At 37.5% G+C, this 20,184-nt stretch overlaps 1 protein-coding gene across 5 annotated transcripts in view; it reads right to left on the reverse strand.

Moving 5' to 3' along the window:
• LOC122398625 (homeobox protein cut) overlaps positions 1-20,184 on the reverse strand; it is a 236,781-nt gene that overhangs the window by 114,931 nt on the left and 101,666 nt on the right. For all 5 annotated transcript variants that reach the window (XM_043398730.1, XM_043398723.1, XM_043398707.1 and 2 more), the window contains exon 3: positions 9,281-9,481. In XM_043398730.1, the coding sequence (XP_043254665.1) occupies positions 9,281-9,481 (201 nt within the window). The remainder of the gene's footprint in view (positions 1-9,280; positions 9,482-20,184) is intronic.

Here is a 20,184-nt window from a genome sequence, read left to right on the forward strand (position 1 = left end):
AACAAAAAACATCATTCCATAATAAAGACGACGTGTCGCAAGGTTTTATCCTCTAACAAATATAAAATAGAATGAACCAATCTTTGCCAGTGAATCGCGGTGTTCTTATAAAAATTTCTTCCGCTGTATTTCTACGATATTAAAACAGAAATTATAATATTAAAGTGAAAATAAAATAATTAAGGAAGGAATTATATTTGAAATCGTGCGTGAAACTTTGTTATCGGTTTTCAACCCCTACTGCCTGGAATCATTTTCGTGCTAGGTGATGGTGTTATCTATTGCTCTGCCACGAGTAAATAGATAATGAACTTCGCGAGACTATATATTTTTTATTTATCGCTTTTGAGTGTAGATTTACGATGCTATTAATTTATTATTTGCTCGCTTAACATCGATATCTGAACAGATACGATAAGGAGAAGCCTAAAATCATCTTGTAAGAAGACGTATCATCACCTTTGCTGAACATATTTGTTACAGAAACTTGGCTGGTAATATTTTATTGAACGGTCGATACGTAATTTTTTCTACATAACTTACAGTAGAACCAATGATACGGTAAAATAATATAGTCGTTACAGATCTTTGATTTATCGCCATAAATGTTACCTGTGTTAATTAACATTTACACTCAGTTTCATTACGAATGTTACCGCCACTTTTGCAGTTTATTGCATTGTCGTATCTAAATTAACGATTACAGGCTTACTAATATCGATAAACTTGAAATATGGAACATAAATATTACGACGTTTCGTCCTACATCAATTAGAAAAAACTTACTACAAGGATTTCCTAGCGAATCCTGTTTTAATAGTCCGTTTCTGTCTTTATCATAAAACATTTCAGAGATTATTTATATTATCAGAGTTAAGTCAAAAATTCAGACTAGCACCAGACCACGAAGTCTACGATGAATTACTATGGAATTATGAGCATGGAACTTTAAGAAGGAATTAAGAAGCTACCTCTTCTTCTAAACACCGTTTCTAGCGTCATATGTACAAAAGTAACGATAATAGAGTAAAATATTTTTGTAAGCTCGTGTAGTCAACTTACCAAGTATTGTGTACAAAAATATTGCAAATACAGAATAAATTATACATGTAGTGAATATATTTTATGAGGAAAGTTTATAGATAAATCGTAATCGGAGCTCTTCCAAACCACGAACATTATCTCCCACACACAAATATTTTCCCAATGCAAAATAGAAATAAATTAACCTAACTTTTGTCTGTCTCAAACTACACAATTTGCTAACACTAAAATTCTTCTTTTAACTAAAATTAAAATCCTCAGTGATTGGATCAGTGTCGTAATCAGGCGACCTATCTTAACCTCTGCGTGCGTTTCTTTCCATTGTTGTGCCTCTGTGCGAGCAACGAGTCAGGGAGCGAAAATGGCGGCGTTCGGAGGTCACCGATAGATCGTTGCATCAAAGAGTTAGAACGAAAGTACAAATGAAATCCATCGCGACTCTCAGAAATTCTCGATCGTGACGGTGCAGAGGCGCGGCGAGATTTTCCCGAGGAATATTACGCAACCGTGAAAGCCTGGTTTCTCCATCCACCCACCGATCTGTCAGTCGGGCTCTAATCCGTTTCTCAACAGTCGGTTTCACGGTACGCGGCTCGGAATCGAGCGATAAAATTCGTCGTCCCGTCCGTGGCGATTGTTTGTTGCGGCGCATATTGCGCACTCGATTGCCCCTTATCGCGCCAATTATCAGCAAATCTTCGTATCAGAGTAAATACGGTAATATCGTGGCAGGAATACGCTCGTTCGGCCTACCGGCGTTAGCAGCATGGCCGCGTCGTCGATGTCTCCGCGATGGCTTCGCGGTCCACGTGACCGCTGGCGATCGCAATTATCGATAAAAACCGCCACGGAGATGATGGCCGTCGAACGAACAGCTTCGGGGACTTTGGTTTCGAGATCCCATTACAATTCATCCTTCCTATACCTAAATCGATCCTTCGTTTCGCGTCAGACGAAATTAATTGCCACAACTTTTTCGGTATTATGTTTCTGTATCTCGAAGAGGCCTTAAAACCATCGAATATCGTTTAAAACACACTACATGTTAGTATTTTTAATTTCTCAGTACCCGAGAAAAGGTTCGTTGTGAAAAGATAAAATTCGTTTCCGCGAGAGTAATTCGAGTTCAATTTTAATTAATCCCGAACTTCGTTCTAATGTACACTACCGTTCAAAACTTTGGAAGCAGTTGAAAATGATGAAATTAATGTAACGTCACATTTTGTTATATTGTACGCATATTATACATGAAAACACTAGCTTAAAATTAATGAAACTTAATATTAAACACATGAAAATGCATGATGAAACGATAAAAATATGGATACGATAATCCTGAAAGATCTCATTCATTGCAAAACTGTTTTTGTCTAAAAGAAAAAATGACTTCGATAAAATACAGAATTTTTTAGAAATGAGATTCTCGATGTTGTAGTTCAATATTTTCCAATGCACTAGCAATCTCCAATATTGCGAAACATGGATTATTTCCAGTTACGGAGGATCTTCAGTCGCTATCAACCCCGATAAGCCCAACTTTTCATTTTGAAAACAAAGTCCATTTAGGAATGAGGTTACAAAACTTAATGATTTTTTTTTTTAACTACATCGTTTCTTAAAAAAATGTCGTCTACTTAAGAAATTTGACATTACTTACTGGTGAACTTAATAATTACTAAACGAATATTCAATAATAATAACATTATCGTACTAACACTATTGCACGATATTCTCTATCGGAAACACGATCTTTATAAAGTTAATCAAAGAAATCTGACAATGAGGACATCTAATAACTCCAAAAATTTAACGCTTATCATGTAATTCGAAACATTGGTTAATACTCAGGAGTATATAAATAATTTCGTTTTCTAAAAATAAAATAAAATTCAAGCAATAGTTAACGCGTTAATGTCCGACATTTGTTTAAATAATAATATCAAGAACAAACATACTCCATAATTCACAGCTGCATTTTAAACCATTTCTAAGGTCATTATGATTACCTAAGGTTGTATAATTTTATTACAGTTCTTTCGTTGCAAATAATTTTGAAACGCGTCAAGACCCTCATTTACCTACACTTTAATACGAAATTGCAGACGCTTTAATATGAAATTCGTATTCTGATAATTACTATTTAATAAACGGTCTTGTTCACTTTCTATCGGCGTCGTTGCGAGCAAACAACGGTCGTTTTCGCGACGCGTTTCGGTTTTTCGATCCGAGAGAAAGATCCTGGCGATGAAGGACAGGTCGTCGTGGTAAGGAGTTCGCAATTAGACAGTCGACGACTTTCTTTCTCGAGCAAGGCAAGATGCCTGGTACCGTGGAGAGATGAAAGAGAGACAACGCGCCGCCGATGCCAACGCAAATACGCTCAACGAGTGTTTCAAAACACGTTGGCTAATGTACCGAGCGCGATAGATCAAGAAATAACCAAGAACGCTATCTGCACTACTAGGCAGGCGGTAAGGCGAGATCTTCTCGACGGCCAGACTTCCTGCTTCGTTCCAAGTAGGTATGTACATAGTCTGAACGGCCCTCCAGAATGTTATTTTTTACCAAAATTCGTCCAAAACTTTCCTCTAACCCTGCAATGCTACGATAATCACACTAACCACGTACGAAACTTTTCTTTCGAATTTTTATTCGTCTTATTCTTTTATCGAGTTGAAACTAGATCTACCAAGGGGGTAAAAATTACTCGTTTTGTCGTTTGTTGTAACGACGATTTTCGGTTCCTGTTTTCTGAAGTTTGTTCCTTCTTCTGTAAAATTTATAGGAAATGAAGATAAGCTTTTAATTTCATTTGCATTTCAAAAATTTCAAATACTTTTTTAGAAAACTAAATATATTTCAAAATTTACACAAAACAATTTTTATATCTAGTTATAATACTTATAATGGAAACATGATTTTGTGTTGCAATACTTGTTCTTTTCAGAAAGAAGTCGCTCTTTAAGTGTAATCGAGTAGAAAAATGGAAAGTGAATTGCAACGAAGTTTTAGAACAATATAAAATGTACATTTCTATGAATTCTTTGATAAATAACTGTCATAATGAAAATATAACTAGAATATATAACGTTGTTTTATCCGAGTTTTCAAATTGTCGCAGTTACTGCTGCTTGCCTCTAAGATATACATATCATGCACAACGATAAATAATTCGCATGACTTTAATACTTGCTAAATTTATATTCCGAGTATATTTCTAGTCTCTGTTCATAATCATTATAGAGTTCAGTATCGTTTGTAAAATATATTTTACGACAAGCGTTCACTTTTAGGAATATACATATATTATTCGATTTCAGCGAGATAATCAAACTTGAACTTTATCTAATACGCGATGACAGAAACAAACATCTTTTTGAAGTTTCTTTTAACAGTGCAAAATACTATAGTAACGAAGAATTACCTTAATCTTGCTTATAGACCAAAGAATGAAAATTATTTCGGAAAGTGGAACAGCGTAAAATTAATATTTAAATACAACCACAAATGTTATACATTACTTGAGCATTTTTAAACGAAAAGAAGGAGGAGAATAAGGTTTTTGCTCTTCTAAAATTCTAATTTTCATTCCCTTGAATAAACAGAGGATATATCATTCAAGTTCTGACTAAAGTAAATGGTACTTAACTCTTTGGAACTGAAATATTTCCATTAGAGACATCGAAAATAAAATCCGAAATCCAGTGGAACGTGTGTTTGGGATAAAAGAACAAAGATCGAGAATTCAGTAGCAGAATGTTGAACAAAAGTCTTACCGTCTGTTTTTATTTCAATAGTTGAAAGCTTCTCCGAAGGCAGATCAAAGCAATCCGTTTTCGCGGTCGTCTCTTCAAACAATCGGAAAATGTCCAGTGACTCGAATGTCCCCGATATAAAATGATGACATCGCGTTATTTATAACTCAAATACGTCAGCCACCACGGTAGAAAGCATTTAGCTGTTTTCCATGAATTTGGTTTCAACAAGACGCTCTCGAGATAAGAGGGGTCGCAGAACAATGATCGGACACGGATGTCCGCGGAAAACTTGAAAGAATGGAGTTGATTTCACTGTGGATTAATTAGGGAGCTATCGGAGGCATTAAGATAATAAGAAACTAACAGAACGAAAGAAAAATTAGAAGAAAATCAGGCACCAGATTAAATATCACTTTTACCTATCTAATAATGTTCTGATATTTATTCACTTACGCGGTGAAAATTATAAATACCGAATAGTTCAATGATTCATTTGTTATTCTACAGCATTCAATTTCAGTAACGTTATTAAAATTCGTTCGGCCTATTTAAAGAAACATTGCAAATTTAAAACGTCGGTCACTAGTGACCACCATGACAGTCAACGTTAAATTGAAATAAAAACAAATAATATGGTGCAAGTGTTTGGTCACCAACTTTTAAATAAACTTGTCAACAAACATTTCATATGATATTGTACGATATTGAGCTAGGTTTATCGGGATAGTTTCAATGAATAACAAATAATTTTAGCCATAAATTTTCATGATGTATTGTCATAGTAATTGTAAAGGCTTTGTTTTCGAGGAAATCGATTTCAAAAATTGATTGAACACGCAACCAATAGAGACCTGGGCACCAGAATAAATAGAAAAAGTAAGCAATGGACAAACGGATCAGGCAAATCGTATTTTATTCTGCAAAATGGCCATGAATTTGAATATACTAGCAAAACCAGACGAAAACTGACTTTAAAGCAGATGTATGTTCTGATATAGGATGTCCCGGTAATCATAATAATTATCAATGATAATAATACATAGAAATTGTAGAATAGAATCATTTTAGACATGCAATTGAATACGATTTGCCTAATGTTTCTACTTGTACTCGATCAACACGTTGACTGTCATGGTGGTCACTGGTGACCGACGCTTCGACCAACTTTCCTTTCAAAATCTTGAAACGAACGTATTGCTTATAAATTTTTCAATAATTCTGACAAGGACACCATCGAATATTTTTGTTTTTCATAATAAAATTTGAGCAAACGTTGAGAACATTCCTAAGCATGGAAAGCAAACATAAAGGTGTTAATAAAAAAGTTTATCCTGTATTTTCGACTTATTTTTTCACGTAGGTTCATTCCCTCCACGGTTGTGTCGTGATTAGGCATCCTTTATACATATTTTAAAAAGGACATTTCTAAACACGTTAATAAAAGATTTTATCGTACTTTTTCGATTTGTTCTTTTTATATAATAATAATTCTGATACCTACCCCCTGATGATCGAAACACTAACATTCGCCTGCGTGAAAAGAGGCCTTGAAAACTACCCCTGGTCGGTGGTCGTTTTGCCTTCGAAAAGGGACACAAAGTGGTCGAACCCCTTCACTTACGGTTTACGAAGCGGAGTCTTGTAAGAATCTCTCGCACCCCATAACGAGGGTGCATAATGCGAGCGGCGCTGGAGCGAGTCTTTCAAACAAAGGCGAAAACACTTAAAGCGGCGCGCGCGCGCGCGTGCTCGCGAGAAAGGAGTGATAAAAACACCGCTAAGAGTTCAATAAGTATCCTGCTTAGGGCCAATAACGCCCGCACCCCTATCCATCTCCACCCCCAGCCGCCACTTTGCAACGGCTGCTCCGGTATTCTTGTTTTGAAGGAAATCGTTTGCTTCAGCCTGTTGTAATCCCAAAGCCGATAATCCCCCCCTCCTTCCTCCCGCCCCTGCGAGTGGGTCCTTTCCACCTACCCCCTACACCCTATCCACCATCGGAACAACCCCAGACGACGCCTTTTCACGGATAAGAATTTGCTCCGCGGACAATGTCTTTATTGAAAAGCCATCGCGGGACGGGAATGATTTTTATTATTCCCCGATTAAGGACAGTAACGGGGGGTGACGGAGCTGGGCCACTGGCCCGGAGACGATAATGAGGAGTAAATAATGCGACAGTGTAGCCGAAGAAAGGGGGTGGTTGTTCGATTATCTTCGACGCGGAGACAGGGGGTAGGTTTTACGGTTACCTCTGGCGCGAAGAAATCGCTCGACGGGTATCCCCGTCGAGCAACATCGTATTATTATTGTTACTGCCCTTTTATTAAGCGTACTAGGAGAAAGTATGCGCGTCAGAGTAATAAATTTCTATTCGTATTTAACGTTACGGCCCGCTTAAAGGGTCATTCCTCTGCGACATCTTAAAAAAGTCGATTTTTATTTTCGTCTTTCGAAAGCACATATATTTAAGAATGCAGGGTTAAATTTTTATAAAAAAACTTCGAGTCTTGTTCAAGCAATGTTTTAATTTTAGTATAAAACTTTAAATGCGTTTTTCTTGAAACATAATTTTGTCACCTGACGTAGATACAATCTCAAAAACAACATTGCTCTGACATTTGTACAGGATATTCTACGCCATTACTAGCCATTGATAGTATCAAAATTATATTTTTGTGTTGAGTATATCATAGTTCTTTTATTAAAATATTACCAAAAAAGATACGAAATTCTGGAATTTTCACATTTTGCTAGTTTTCAATAAAAATTATTTATTTTGGCACAGACGGTAACTAATCAAGAATCCTTCCAATGTTTTAGTTCTAGACCACCCTGAGAACTCCCAATCGTTTATGCCAGGGGAGACGTGATTTCTATATGTATATTTATTGCAAGCTAAATAACAGTAAAATCAACCACTTACAACTGTATAAAAAATGTAAACGTATGGCTAAAATGTAGTTAAATAAACTACAAAAAGGAATCACAACCTTAGACGTAGCAATCCCTTAACTTTCAACGATTACTTACAAGATTTTATATTCGTTGACACTGTACATAAAATATTACTTAAACCTCGATTGTGTTTAGTGGAGCGAATAAAATATACCCAATTTTCGATGACTCTGGCTGTATTTCATCAATGGCACGAACGATGTTTGCATAAGAACAAAAGCTTGCACATCGTTAAATTTTCTTTTAAAGCGTCGAAAAGAAACGCACATTCGAGAAATACTTTTAATAACGAGCCATGGTTTTATAATTATTTATACCGACGTGTCGTTCGATCTTCGATGAAGCTAGCTTAAATGTTGTAACAGTTTCCTGTAAGGACAAGCTCTGAATATTTTAATTAAATAGTGGTAACCTTCGAACGTGTCCACGAAAAAATTCCATTCCCAATCGGCGATTTATCGCGAATTCTCTCTATGAATCGGTGAAATGGAGGCGAGTCTGTTTCAGCTCGTCAAGGCGCGTTTCAACGGCATCAAATCGTCTCTGTTGAAATCCCAATGATTCCTGTCGGCTCGAGAGGATGAATATTCATCGATATAGCGTCTCCTATTTATGATCTTCTTTCATTACCAATTCCGTCGGTTCGTCGACTGCCATTAGTCACACTTTGCGTCCCGAAAGCGTGATTCGAGGCGTTTATCGCGTATCGGGAAGGTGAAGTGCACTCGGGGGTGAATTTCACCGGCTGGTGCGCGCGTGCTTCGTGCGTACGATCCAGAGAAAACAGAGAGGGGACGGAGGGGAGTGACAAGCACGAAAAGGGGGCGAGGGAGGGCCACCACGTGCTCTATCGAGTACGTCAGTCATTCAGTTCGCCGCGCACGCAGCTGAAAGCTCCGCGTGCAACAGTTAAACGGAATTTCAGTATCGCGAGTGGGAAACTCGATGTGTTTTTCGACCCTCGATACTTTCAGAATCCCGTCTTCGAAAAACGACCATGTTTCTAATATCTTTCCCTATGAATTCAAGAATAAACAATTTCTGATACCGATATAACGAGTTCCATTTTTTATTTTTCTCTAGTATCTTTTCTTTTTCATTAAACACCCGTACTCGTATTCTGAAGCAATTAAGTGCCTGCTGTTTATAATAAATATATAAACTTCTTTTTTTACTCAACATCTATACTTCCTGTTTATAAAAAATAAATTACAAGCAGGGTATTTGTTTCAACTTTCAACGTTCAATAGAATAAAAAATGTAAATTTTGATAACCACAAGCTCCTCGACTTTATCCATCCTGGAGCGAGAAACTGTAAAACAGTTGTGAGCAATGTGTTTATATAGTCCATTGTTTTAAATCAGACTTAACAAATGTTGATACGTGTTTCCAAATATATAAATATTTTCCAATGGTATCGCTGTGTCTTGGAGAGGAATCAGTGACTTGGTCACTTCTCCGATTGCTCGAACGCGATGGAACCGCGATCGTTTCAGCGTCTCTAAAATACGAGACTCACCTCTTTGTCCTTCGCTTGCAGTTCCTGTTCCAGGTTGGTGTTCGGCGTTCTCCTGGGGTTGCTTGCATCGTGTACCTGCTGCTGTTCGCTTCCCTGTGGTGTCTGAGACAATTGATGTCCCTCAGTCTTCGAATTCCCGTCATTTGCCGCGGCAAGTTGCTCCTTTAACGCGGAAACTTCCTTCTCCGCTAATGACGCCCTCTGAAACAAGCGAAACGCAAAATTCAAATATCGTTACGATCGAACCAGAAACGCAAAATTATTCAAGCGACTTTTTATTCGATGTTGATTCGCAACGAGAACCGACTTTGTCTTTCGAGCAATCAAATTTATCGTCAGGGATATTTATTTATTCGTGCTTCTATTCAATGGTAAATTATTGCTTTTAAGAAAAACAGAAATTAGTTTCTTGTATTTTCATAACCGATAAAAGTGATAAGTCATAACCGATATAATTTCAGAAACGATTCTATTGTAAAACACTATTATGTTAAATACGTTTTAACTATTTTGTGCGTAGTTTTCCAGATATTAATTATTATTATATATTTCGACTCATCTAAGCGAGAACGTTTGTTATATAATTCTAATTGATATATTTTTTCCTCTAAGGTACACTATCTTATTGTGGAGCTTCTTAAATTGTAGCAGAAATTTTAAAGACATGTAAAATATGTTATTATTTTTAAATATCAGAATATTTTCTTCGTATATCGAAGAATTTGTACGATGAGTACGATTATAAATTAAATTTGTTTGCCTGTTGAAAACGATGCACTAGTCTCTGAAACTGTCGTGCAATCGTAGAATTTATAGAATTTTTATAAAATTGGTAGTGGATGTTAGTTTTGTTTCGCCCTTGAACGTTAAGTAGTCTTAATAAATGGCTGGTCAGGACAACATTCGAAGTTTGATATTGGAAACTGTGTCTGCTAATATTTTCGCTTTGTTAATGCCAGCGATCAACGACTTCTCGTCGAGACATAAAAAGAAGGAGAATGAACGATGGGAAACGTTCGGCGACGATGAAATTATCGCGGTGCCGTAATGACAAACACTTGCTCCCTTACCCCGGCCCAGTGGTTCGCCTATTCGAACGATCTGTACAGCATGGCATATGGCTAAGCCATTAATTAGCATCTGGAAACAATTAAAGTAACTGCGAATTCGGTAGTAAAATACCGAAACGCCACGTGGAAAACGGCAACAAATCCACGTCAGTTTTTGCCCGATGCATCGAAGCCGATCAATACTTCCGCGAAACAGTGACGCTAGAAGCCTCCATTCGATTTGAAATTGCACGCAGACGTATCATAATCTGCCTATTCGCGACCCATATTATACATAATTCTAGCAAAACGCAACCTAAACCAAAATAACGGCTCGGCTATTAACGGTGATTTTAATTAATAGAAGACTCAGTGGGCTTTATCGTTACATATTTAACGATTTATAAATATGTAACGATAAAGACTGCTACCGAGTGTTAAATTAATTAAAATCACCGTTAAGACCCAGGCCGTTATTTAACTTCGGTTGGTCTTTTTTAAAAGACGCGCGCCGCTTGTAAAGGCATTTTTTTATTTGGAATTCTACCGAACCATTGTTTTTAATATTATTCCGATGAATGGGTCTTCCTTTGAAGCACTTTTGAGAAATAGTAATCATATGGTACTTTAAGTAACGACACATATATTTAATATACAGTGTGTTCGGCCACCCCTGGGAAAAATTTGAATGGGAGATTCTAGAGGCCAAAATAAGACGAAAATCAAGAATACTAACTTGTTGATGGAGAATTCGTTAAAAAGTTATTAATGTTTGAAGTTCTGCCCGTACTGAATTTTTTTCTAGAAAGTGGATAGGATTTCGAGGGTATGTCTATTCACAAAAAATGATTGTAATAGAGCCCTACAACTAAAAATAATTTTTTTAGAACGATTTGAAATTTTTCAATTTCGCGCAAAAAAGTCCACCTTTCTGAATTTTTTTCTCGAAAGTGCGTAGGATTTCGGGGATATGTCTATTCACCGAAAATAATTGTAATAAATCCCTGCAACTAAAATAATTTTTTCAGAATGATTTGTAATTTTTTAATTTAATGTTTTAATAACTTTTTCACGGAGCCTTAGTCAAGAAATTGATATTCTAGATTTTCATCTTATTTTGGCTTCTAGAATCTCCCATTAAAATTTTTTCCAGGGGTGGCCGAACACCCTGTATATTCAATATAGATATCGTTAATGTTTCCTACATCCGTAACCACATAAGAATAAAAGCTTGTTTTAATAAAAAAGAAAATATTATTGTTACATTTATTTTATTTTATTTAATACTGAATGTGTTGAGTTGTGTTGGCATGAATGTGAATACACCCTTGAATATCTAAAGTAGATATTAGTGTATACAATATACATAATTCAACAAGCAAGATGCAGCTGACGTGTTTAGATCTAAACTCAAAAATATACACGATGGACCGTTCCGGAAAATTTCATATGTATATGTTTATTCTGGTAAATTCCTACAAAGTTGTATCAATGAAATATAGCTTCCGTGTAACAATGAAAGTTGCTAATATTTTATTCATTGTTCGGCATTTTTGTATAGACAAGAGTCTATTTCTGACTCGCGCTAACATCGTAATTATCTATTTCTTGAATAGCTAACTAGAATATGGAACATACTTTGTTCCATTTAGATGGTAATTTTTACTCGACAAATGACACTCTGAAAACGATTTATATGGTATTCGTTGTTCGAAATCTTCATTTTGGTAAAAGTTTCGCCCATCTTTGACGCATGTCAATATCGTAATTGCGCAATTTCTTGAAAAGGAAATCGGAATAGCGAATGGAAGCGTCGCGTATTGTAAAATCTGAAACAAATATCGAACGACCGAAAAGAGACGTCGAAAAATAATGCAGTGCTCCGATGGATGTACGAAAGCGGATGAAGAGGAGAAGTAGGTGATCAGGGGAAGACAGAAGCAGCAACGCAAGCAAAAAGAAAGACAGAGTTCGAGGCAATGTATGAGGGAACTAGTAATGACCCATTGTTTCCTGCAAAAAGCCTTGACGATGTTATCGATAATTACGAAATGATACGGGAAGCATAAATACATATTCGAGACCGCGGTGCACGTTCATCCGAATGGCGGACGAGTATCGATAGGTCTCATCTTGCGTATTTGTCACGTAGACACGAGGTGGGGGCGTGAGCGGAATCGAGGCTGATAGAGAGGATCGAGATGATCACCGATAAAGATCGTACGCCCGCGATCGTCACATTAGCGGCGGAAGTCGTTGAGAGATAATGGCTCCTTTGAACGTTCCTAACGACGCTGTTTTCGTCGTTGTTCTATCAACAATCGGCTGTTAAAAGTTTGAGTTATGGAATTACGGGAAACTCGAATGTACTTTCCGGTCTTTCGTTTTACTTCAAGGCCCTCCTGGACTTCCTCTTTGATCTTCGAATACGTACGTTACGAATAATACTCGCTAACAACGAACATGGACTTAAGACGATCGATCTTACGCGTGAAGCAGAAGATTAGGATCATTAGATCAACGTTTCTTAACCTGTGGCTATTTTAATGTTTCGTGTAACATGAAATAATTATTAATAGAACGTGTTTCTACAACTTTGTGATAGACAGAGACGTGTAAGACGCTGAAAAAGTCAATATAAATTTGATAGAAAGATTCAAATTAAAACTTTGTGCTCAAATTTGGCATGATAAGCTTTCACACAAACATAGTTTACAAATCTAATTCCAATATCTGAAGGAAATTACTTGCTCCAAAATTTAGCTCAACATCCAACTTTACATACTGCAATTTGCTAAAATTATAAACTTAGAATGTTTACATTAATTAGAAACATGACACGATAAATAACCTGCAATAGAAAGATTAAAACAAAAATGGCCCTATTTCCAATATCTGAAATAAGCACATAGCTTCTGCCTCCAAGAACTTATCGTCCAATTTTACCTAATTAGCTAAAATCCATCGTGATAAGTTACTACAACATTCTTACTGTAGTCAAAGATCTTACACAAACAACCAACTCGGAATAAGAAGATTAAAGCGAAAATAGTCTACGTATCAACGTCTAATATCTAAAGAAAGGTTCTCCCTCCAAAACGTAGCCCGTCATTCAATTACACTTACTACAATTATATTTTGCAGATTCAGCTTTATCGATAGAAAAAGTTTACCACGCAGTTATACATAGAAGTACTTTAATCCCCGGTGTATAAGTCGTCGTGGCTCGATCTTGAGCTCGTATCAGGGACAACGCTGTGGCGGGGCGATTTAGTATGCAGGAGGTCCCGTCTACTTTTAATGCAAAGTCACTATCGAAGCAAGAACATGACAGAGAAAATTCGCTAAAATTGCTACGAACAGCAGCCGGTACGAATTCGATCGTCTGACAGCGCCGATTACGTACTCGCCTTTCGACCCTGACCGGAAAGAGGCGGGTGGAATTTCGATCACATGGCGTTTCTTCGTCTTGGCCTCCGACGTTCGTCTTACACCCCTTTGCAAATTGACGGTTATCCGAGTTGCACGGCGTCCCGAACAACGATCGATCACCACTCACCGATTCGATATACGGAATCGCGGCTCATTGCACGTTCCGCGTGTGCAAGAACCTGCTTCGGGGCTGCTTTTAGGCTCGCCGGTCACGCACTTTCGAATCAGCTACCGGGGCATCGATCGGTTTCTGTCGTGTTAATGGTGGTTTCTACGTTTTCTACGCCCGAACGATTTCCTATGTCGCGTTATCGAGGGGATATTACAATTCGGCGGATCACGACAGTTCGTTTCCGAATCGGTACATTTTCTTCGAATTTACGGCTATGCTCAGCCCACCCCTCAAGCGTCAGGTTTCCTTTAGCACGCGTCACCAAAAGTGTGTTAATCTTTTTTCTTGTACAAGATTGCTTAATCGGTTTAAGAAGAGTAATTTTAGAACTCCTAGCTACGAAATTAGGTATAGAAAAGAGTCATAGTATTTAGCTCTATTTGTTCATTAATCATAGCTCTAGTTTTTTAATTAAAGTACGTTTCTGTTTGTTTAAAAAAAATTGAAAAATTATTTCCACTCGCAAGACACATTTTTTATAATAATTCTAAACGCAGAGAAGTGACATACGACAACGTTCAGCGTAAAAAGGTATATTTACTAAAAATAAGTTTTCCTGTGCATCTGCTTTATTGTAAGCTACTTAGACCAGGTGAAATAATCACAGCGGATCGCTATCGACGTCAATTGATCAATTTCAGCGATAAATTGGGGTGAAAGAGGCCGTTTACTGGTCAAGGAAACTGTCAAGTCATACCGCTGCACGACGAAGCTCGGCCACGGGTTAATTATTAACCTTAGCTTGGGAACTTCCTCTTTTTCCCAATTTCTCATTCTCCCTGCGATACGTCGCATCACGCAAGGTAGAAAAAGATTGTAGAGGGGAAAGTTGAATGATGTGGTAATGTCTATTTTTTGTACAATTCCACTTTTTCATAAATGCAACGATCCACACAATTCAAGGATACTTATTTCTTCAATCGTTTGGTTATTTCGAATATATAGAAATGTTTTATGTATACTAGTTTGACTACTACAAGATTTTCTATTTGATTCGATTAAAAGCAACAAGTAATTGCTTTTAATCAACACACATCTTTGGCCACTCGGCAAAAATTACTAGAACTTGATTAGGATGCGTTGTCAATTTCACCATATAGTCCTAACCTTGCACAGCCAGATTATCATTTGTTTCGTTCTTTGCAAAACTTTTTGAACGATAAAAATTTCAATAATGATGATGATATCTAATCACATTTGGTTCGGTTTTTTGCCTATAAAAATCAGAACTTTCACGAACGTGGAATTATAATGTTGCCTGAAAGATGGCAACACGTCACTGTTAAAAATGGACAATACTAAAGTTATTTCGTTCCATGAAAAAATTGTCTTTTATTTTATTAATAAAAATCCGCAATTACTTAGTTCTCAAACCAATATATTAGTTTGTGGTTGAGTTCAGGGTAATATTGAAAAATTACTGTTGCATTTAATCAAGTGTCGCGTAGTGTATGTTTGGCGTCGCGTGCGTGCACGCGCACGGCATGCGAGTGTCGCAGCTGGCGTCGCGCGACGTCGTGGCCCGTCAAAGGCCGAGCATTCTTTGTGCTCCGGCGGCAGAATATCCCGAATAGATCAGCCTCCCTCGCAGCTCGCGCACCCACCCCGCCGCGCGTCTTTCTATTTTTATGCCTAGCCCCGAATCATCAACACGTCGCCTTCTTTTCTACTATTTATTTCTTGGCGGTTGACTAATGCGCCAGAGCCATCGGGAATTCCGCCGGGATCGATGTACACTACCGATCATAAGTACAAGGCTCGTCCATTACGCAAACAACGAATCTCACAATTTATGTACTTTTTTATACAACACAATTTATGTCTTTATAGCTAATACATATAAAGTTATACAGGGTGATAGTGGTTCTCGCTCACAAAACTGTAAGGCTGTCGATACGTCAGTAAGCAGAGTTTCTCATGCCGAGTGAGAACCACTATCGCATGCACGCAACTGTTCGCAGATTGCCGTTCTACAGGCGTTACTTTAAAGGTTAATAACTTTTTAACGAAGCCTCAATCAACAAATTGGTATTCTCGATTTTCGTCTTATTTTGGTCCCTAGAATCTCCTATTAAAATTTTTTCCAGGGGAGGTCGAACACCCTACATATTCGATATTTCATATATTTCTTTTGTCATATCCACTCCAAATTCCCACATGTTATTGTTATATTATTAAATTCTATACAGAATTGAATTTCAGTTTTAATTAAATTCTCCAAACATGATATCGAAACATTTTAAATATTTTGGCGCATGTATTCCGTCAAAGTTGAATTTACACAGAGAAATTATACAGGGTGTTCGGCCCGCCCTGGAAAAAATTTTAATGGGAGATTCTAGACGCCAAAATAAGACGAAAAACAAGAATACTGATTTGTTGTTGGAGGCTTCGTTAAAAAGTTATTAACGTTTGAAGTTCCGCCCGTACTGAATTTTTTTCTAGAAAGTGGGTAGGATTTCGGGGGTATGTCTATTCACCAAAAATGATTGTAATTGACCCCCGCAACCAAAAATAATTTTTCCAGGACGATTTGAAATTTTTGAATTTAATTGTTAATAACTTTTTAACGAAGCCTCCGTCAACAAATTGGTATTCTTGATTTTCGTCTTATTTTGGCCTCTAGAATCAAACCATTAAAATTTTTTCCCAGAGGTGGCCGAACGTTCTGTATAGACGAGACTCGTCATTTTTACATGAACTACATTTTCGAGATACATATACGTTAAAATATAAACGACTTGCTTCCGGCCACGAGCTTACGTAAGTTGCGTTTCAGTGTTTACGTGTCTAATCTAACGTATCCGTTCTGAAATAGTATTTTAACCGATTGATGCAAGAATGAAAGAATTAAAAAATTCTTGCTTTCATTGTTTCAAACACGCAACGAGTGGAGCGTTTTACTTGTCGAACAAACGTGACAAAAAGAGAACGAGGACCGTGCGACAAAGAAATTGCAAATAAAGGTGCTCGCCACACTTTATGTTCCGATTTCAAACTTTGTCTTCGACCGTCGACGCTTCACGTGTTTCCTGGCTCGAGTTTAACTGCGAAACGTATATTCTTAGAAATTACACGCGTATCTACGGTACTTTCTCATCGAAATAAATTTTAACGACCCTCCGCTATGCCATTCTCGTTTGAAAAAAAAGAAGAAAAAAAATTCAACGTTCCGGAGGCAGCTAAGTAGAGTAATTTATGCAAACCACTAAAACGAATGCCTAATTACCGTGAAATGCATCGTTTACATTTACGGGCGCGTTTTACTGCGCCTTCGGTTTCATTTTCCAGATTCGTGTGATCTGCCTGAACGAGACTCCATCCACATCGCCTTTAACACGTCGTATTAAAATACTGTCGTCCGTTGCAAATACGAACCGTTAAAAACTATATGTCACGATTTCCGATCTCTGTTCCAACACGAAGCGCGAAACAAGTACCCGTTATACTCGCAGCACATCGAGCGCAAGATTTTTTAAATGATCGTACAGTCGGATCTATTAACAATTATTGATCAAAAGACAAATGAAATCAATTCAATGTCATTTTGAACTCGTGTGAAAAACAAAATTATTGCCTAACAATTTAAATTTAATTATCAAGCATCTGTCAAAGACGGAAAGTGAAAAAACGATTCTATACATTGTATTTTTTAATTAATAATAATTAATGATAGGCTAAAAACACATTTAGAATGTTTTTAACGTTCGAAGAGTCCATGACTAAAGGGGAAATGACTAGTTTCAGCATTTCTCAGGAAATTTATATAATACAAATTTATTTTTCAATGTAATATCATTTTATTATTATCTGCACTTACGATTTTTTGCTTTACGAAAACCCAGAAAAATGTTTGATTCGAAATGCGACGTAATCAATAATAAAATACACATACAGAAACATATAAAAAAAAGTTGAACTCAAAATTTGTCAAAATTTATATTCTCTCTTTGTTCTGTGGACTCTTCATTTGTATTAATTAACCGTGAATAAAATTTGCCCTTTAAAACAAAAACGCCCGAAATATCACGAGACGTTTATTAACCAATGCTCGCCAAAAAACATGAACAATAAGGGTCATTGTCAAAATCATAGTTGGACATCAATGGATTAATTTCATTAGAGTATTCAACCGATTAAGGAATTCGATTGAAAATTTAGGCGTTAGAAATAAATCATGATTAACATTAGTTCATTAATGGAAGTAATCTCTCATGGCGATTGACGATTAAAGTAATCGTTTATGCCGATTGACAGATGAATACTGGTTAATCGTTCACGATGATTGACAATTAAAGTAGAGTGATAATCGTTGATTAAATTTATGGCTAATTTAAACAAAGAATATAAATTTTCATCTTATTTTTAACCAAAGAATGTATGGAATATGTTTCTGGAAATCTGCTGGATATTTCAAGTTATCCGTACATGTACTGGACGTACGAATTATAAAGGGCATTTGTCATAATTATGACTTTTTTTCCATTGAATCAAAATGCGTTTAGTATAATGACATTTTGTAACATTTTTTATTGAAATATGTTGAAAGATATTTTAAACAAATAACAAAATAGTGAACTAAACGCCATGCGCGATTAACCATTATCCATTACAATCGTGATCGTCGATATTTTGCCCAATACTGCTCAGAATAGGGCAGTGGAAACACACATGATTTACTCAAACAGTAATCTGTATAACCAAAAATGATAGACAGTACAAAATTACATCACAGAAGCACAGAGAAAAGACCCTGTATACCAAAAGAAATCAATAAGAAATCAAATTCAAAGAAAATAGGACGAAACTGTCGTTGATGACCCAAAGGTCGACGTTAAACGCGAATTTAAAAATGAAAGAACATTGGCCGACTCCGTTTAAAAGGAACCGTGCCAAGAAACGAAAGGGAAAAGAAAGGCTATTTGTATCGATGCCCTGAAATCTGTACAGCGTTGCACCGAATGCGCGCTTAGGCTCGCCGAAAGATTCCGGGCGATCGATGCGTGGCCAGATCGATCGACTGTGCGAGTACGTGTGTGCGTGCGATCGCGGTTGCCCGCGTAAACACCAGGATGGCGTTAGGTGGTGGCAAGAAAGGGAGGAATACCTTATACCAGCCGTCTTTATAATCTCTCGCGGGGTAACCGAGGGGGTGGCAGTGGTGGATCAGCCGTTTATGACTACCGGCGGTGTTATATTTTTTTGTGGGTGGCAAGGCGGAAGGCAAGAGACGGCCGTGATATTTCAAATTTTCTCATTACACCTCGAGGTGCGAATGATCTCCATCTCCACCCCCCTGCCCCCTCCCCTACCCCTCCCTCCACGCCCCCAACCACCCATCGTTCTCTTGAACACGGCCCCTCTTTCCTTCGTCGAGCCACCCTATCTAGCGCAGGCTCTCTTTACCGCACCGATACACCGTGACGCCGTTCCACCACCTCCCCCAATCACCTCCCCCCAGCCCCCTTCTTCAATCTCACACCAACCAGCCATCAGGCTGAACCCCTCTTGTATTTATTATTAAGATATCGACCGGCTCTAAGTCCTGGTAGGTACTGCAATATGCGGCGGGAAACACTCCAAGCATACACGAGTCGCGAAAGAGAATGCCGTTCGACCCCTCTTACGATTTCATCCTCTCCAGAACGCTTTGAGTTTTTCTCTTCTTTTTTTTTTCGACGGGAGCAGAATACCATCGATGCTAATTCGCGCTTTGTTTGGGACACTTTTGTGCTGCAACGGCATAACGCGAGCCAGAGCGAAATAGATGAGAGTGCTCTTTGTTTCGATCTGATTAAATGGCGCATTGATTGGCGCGGTTTCAATTTGCTCGCGCGTCACCGTTTCGCCGTTTCTGCGATATTGCTTTCGAAACTGCCTCGTTTCGACGTCTTTTCACCCCCGTTTTCGATCGACCTATAAATTGATATTGTATCAAGCAACTTCGACAGGTTCGCTCGCGCTGCAACTTTTTTACGTGGATATTAATACCCTCTTCTTTCGTCGGTCTTTAGATAAAAAAGCAAATATCGGCTGGAAAAGAGAAAGTATAAGTGTACGTTTCGATACGAAGATATTCTAACCTCGATGTTTTGGAACAAAATGTAACAAAAAAAATTTGTAAATTGTGGAAAACTTTTTAGAAAAGCAACAACCATTATGAATATTTCAGTAGCATTTTTCTATTAATAACTTACCTCTGACACTCTGTTTTAAAATTTTTTGATCGTTCTTGCTGTAGCTTTTTCAAT

This window comes from Colletes gigas, unplaced genomic scaffold (genome assembly GCF_013123115.1).
Source record: "Colletes gigas isolate AHSC1104 unplaced genomic scaffold, ASM1312311v1 Colletes_gigas_Sc00002, whole genome shotgun sequence".
In the NCBI taxonomy this organism is placed as follows: domain Eukaryota; kingdom Metazoa; phylum Arthropoda; class Insecta; order Hymenoptera; family Colletidae; genus Colletes; species Colletes gigas.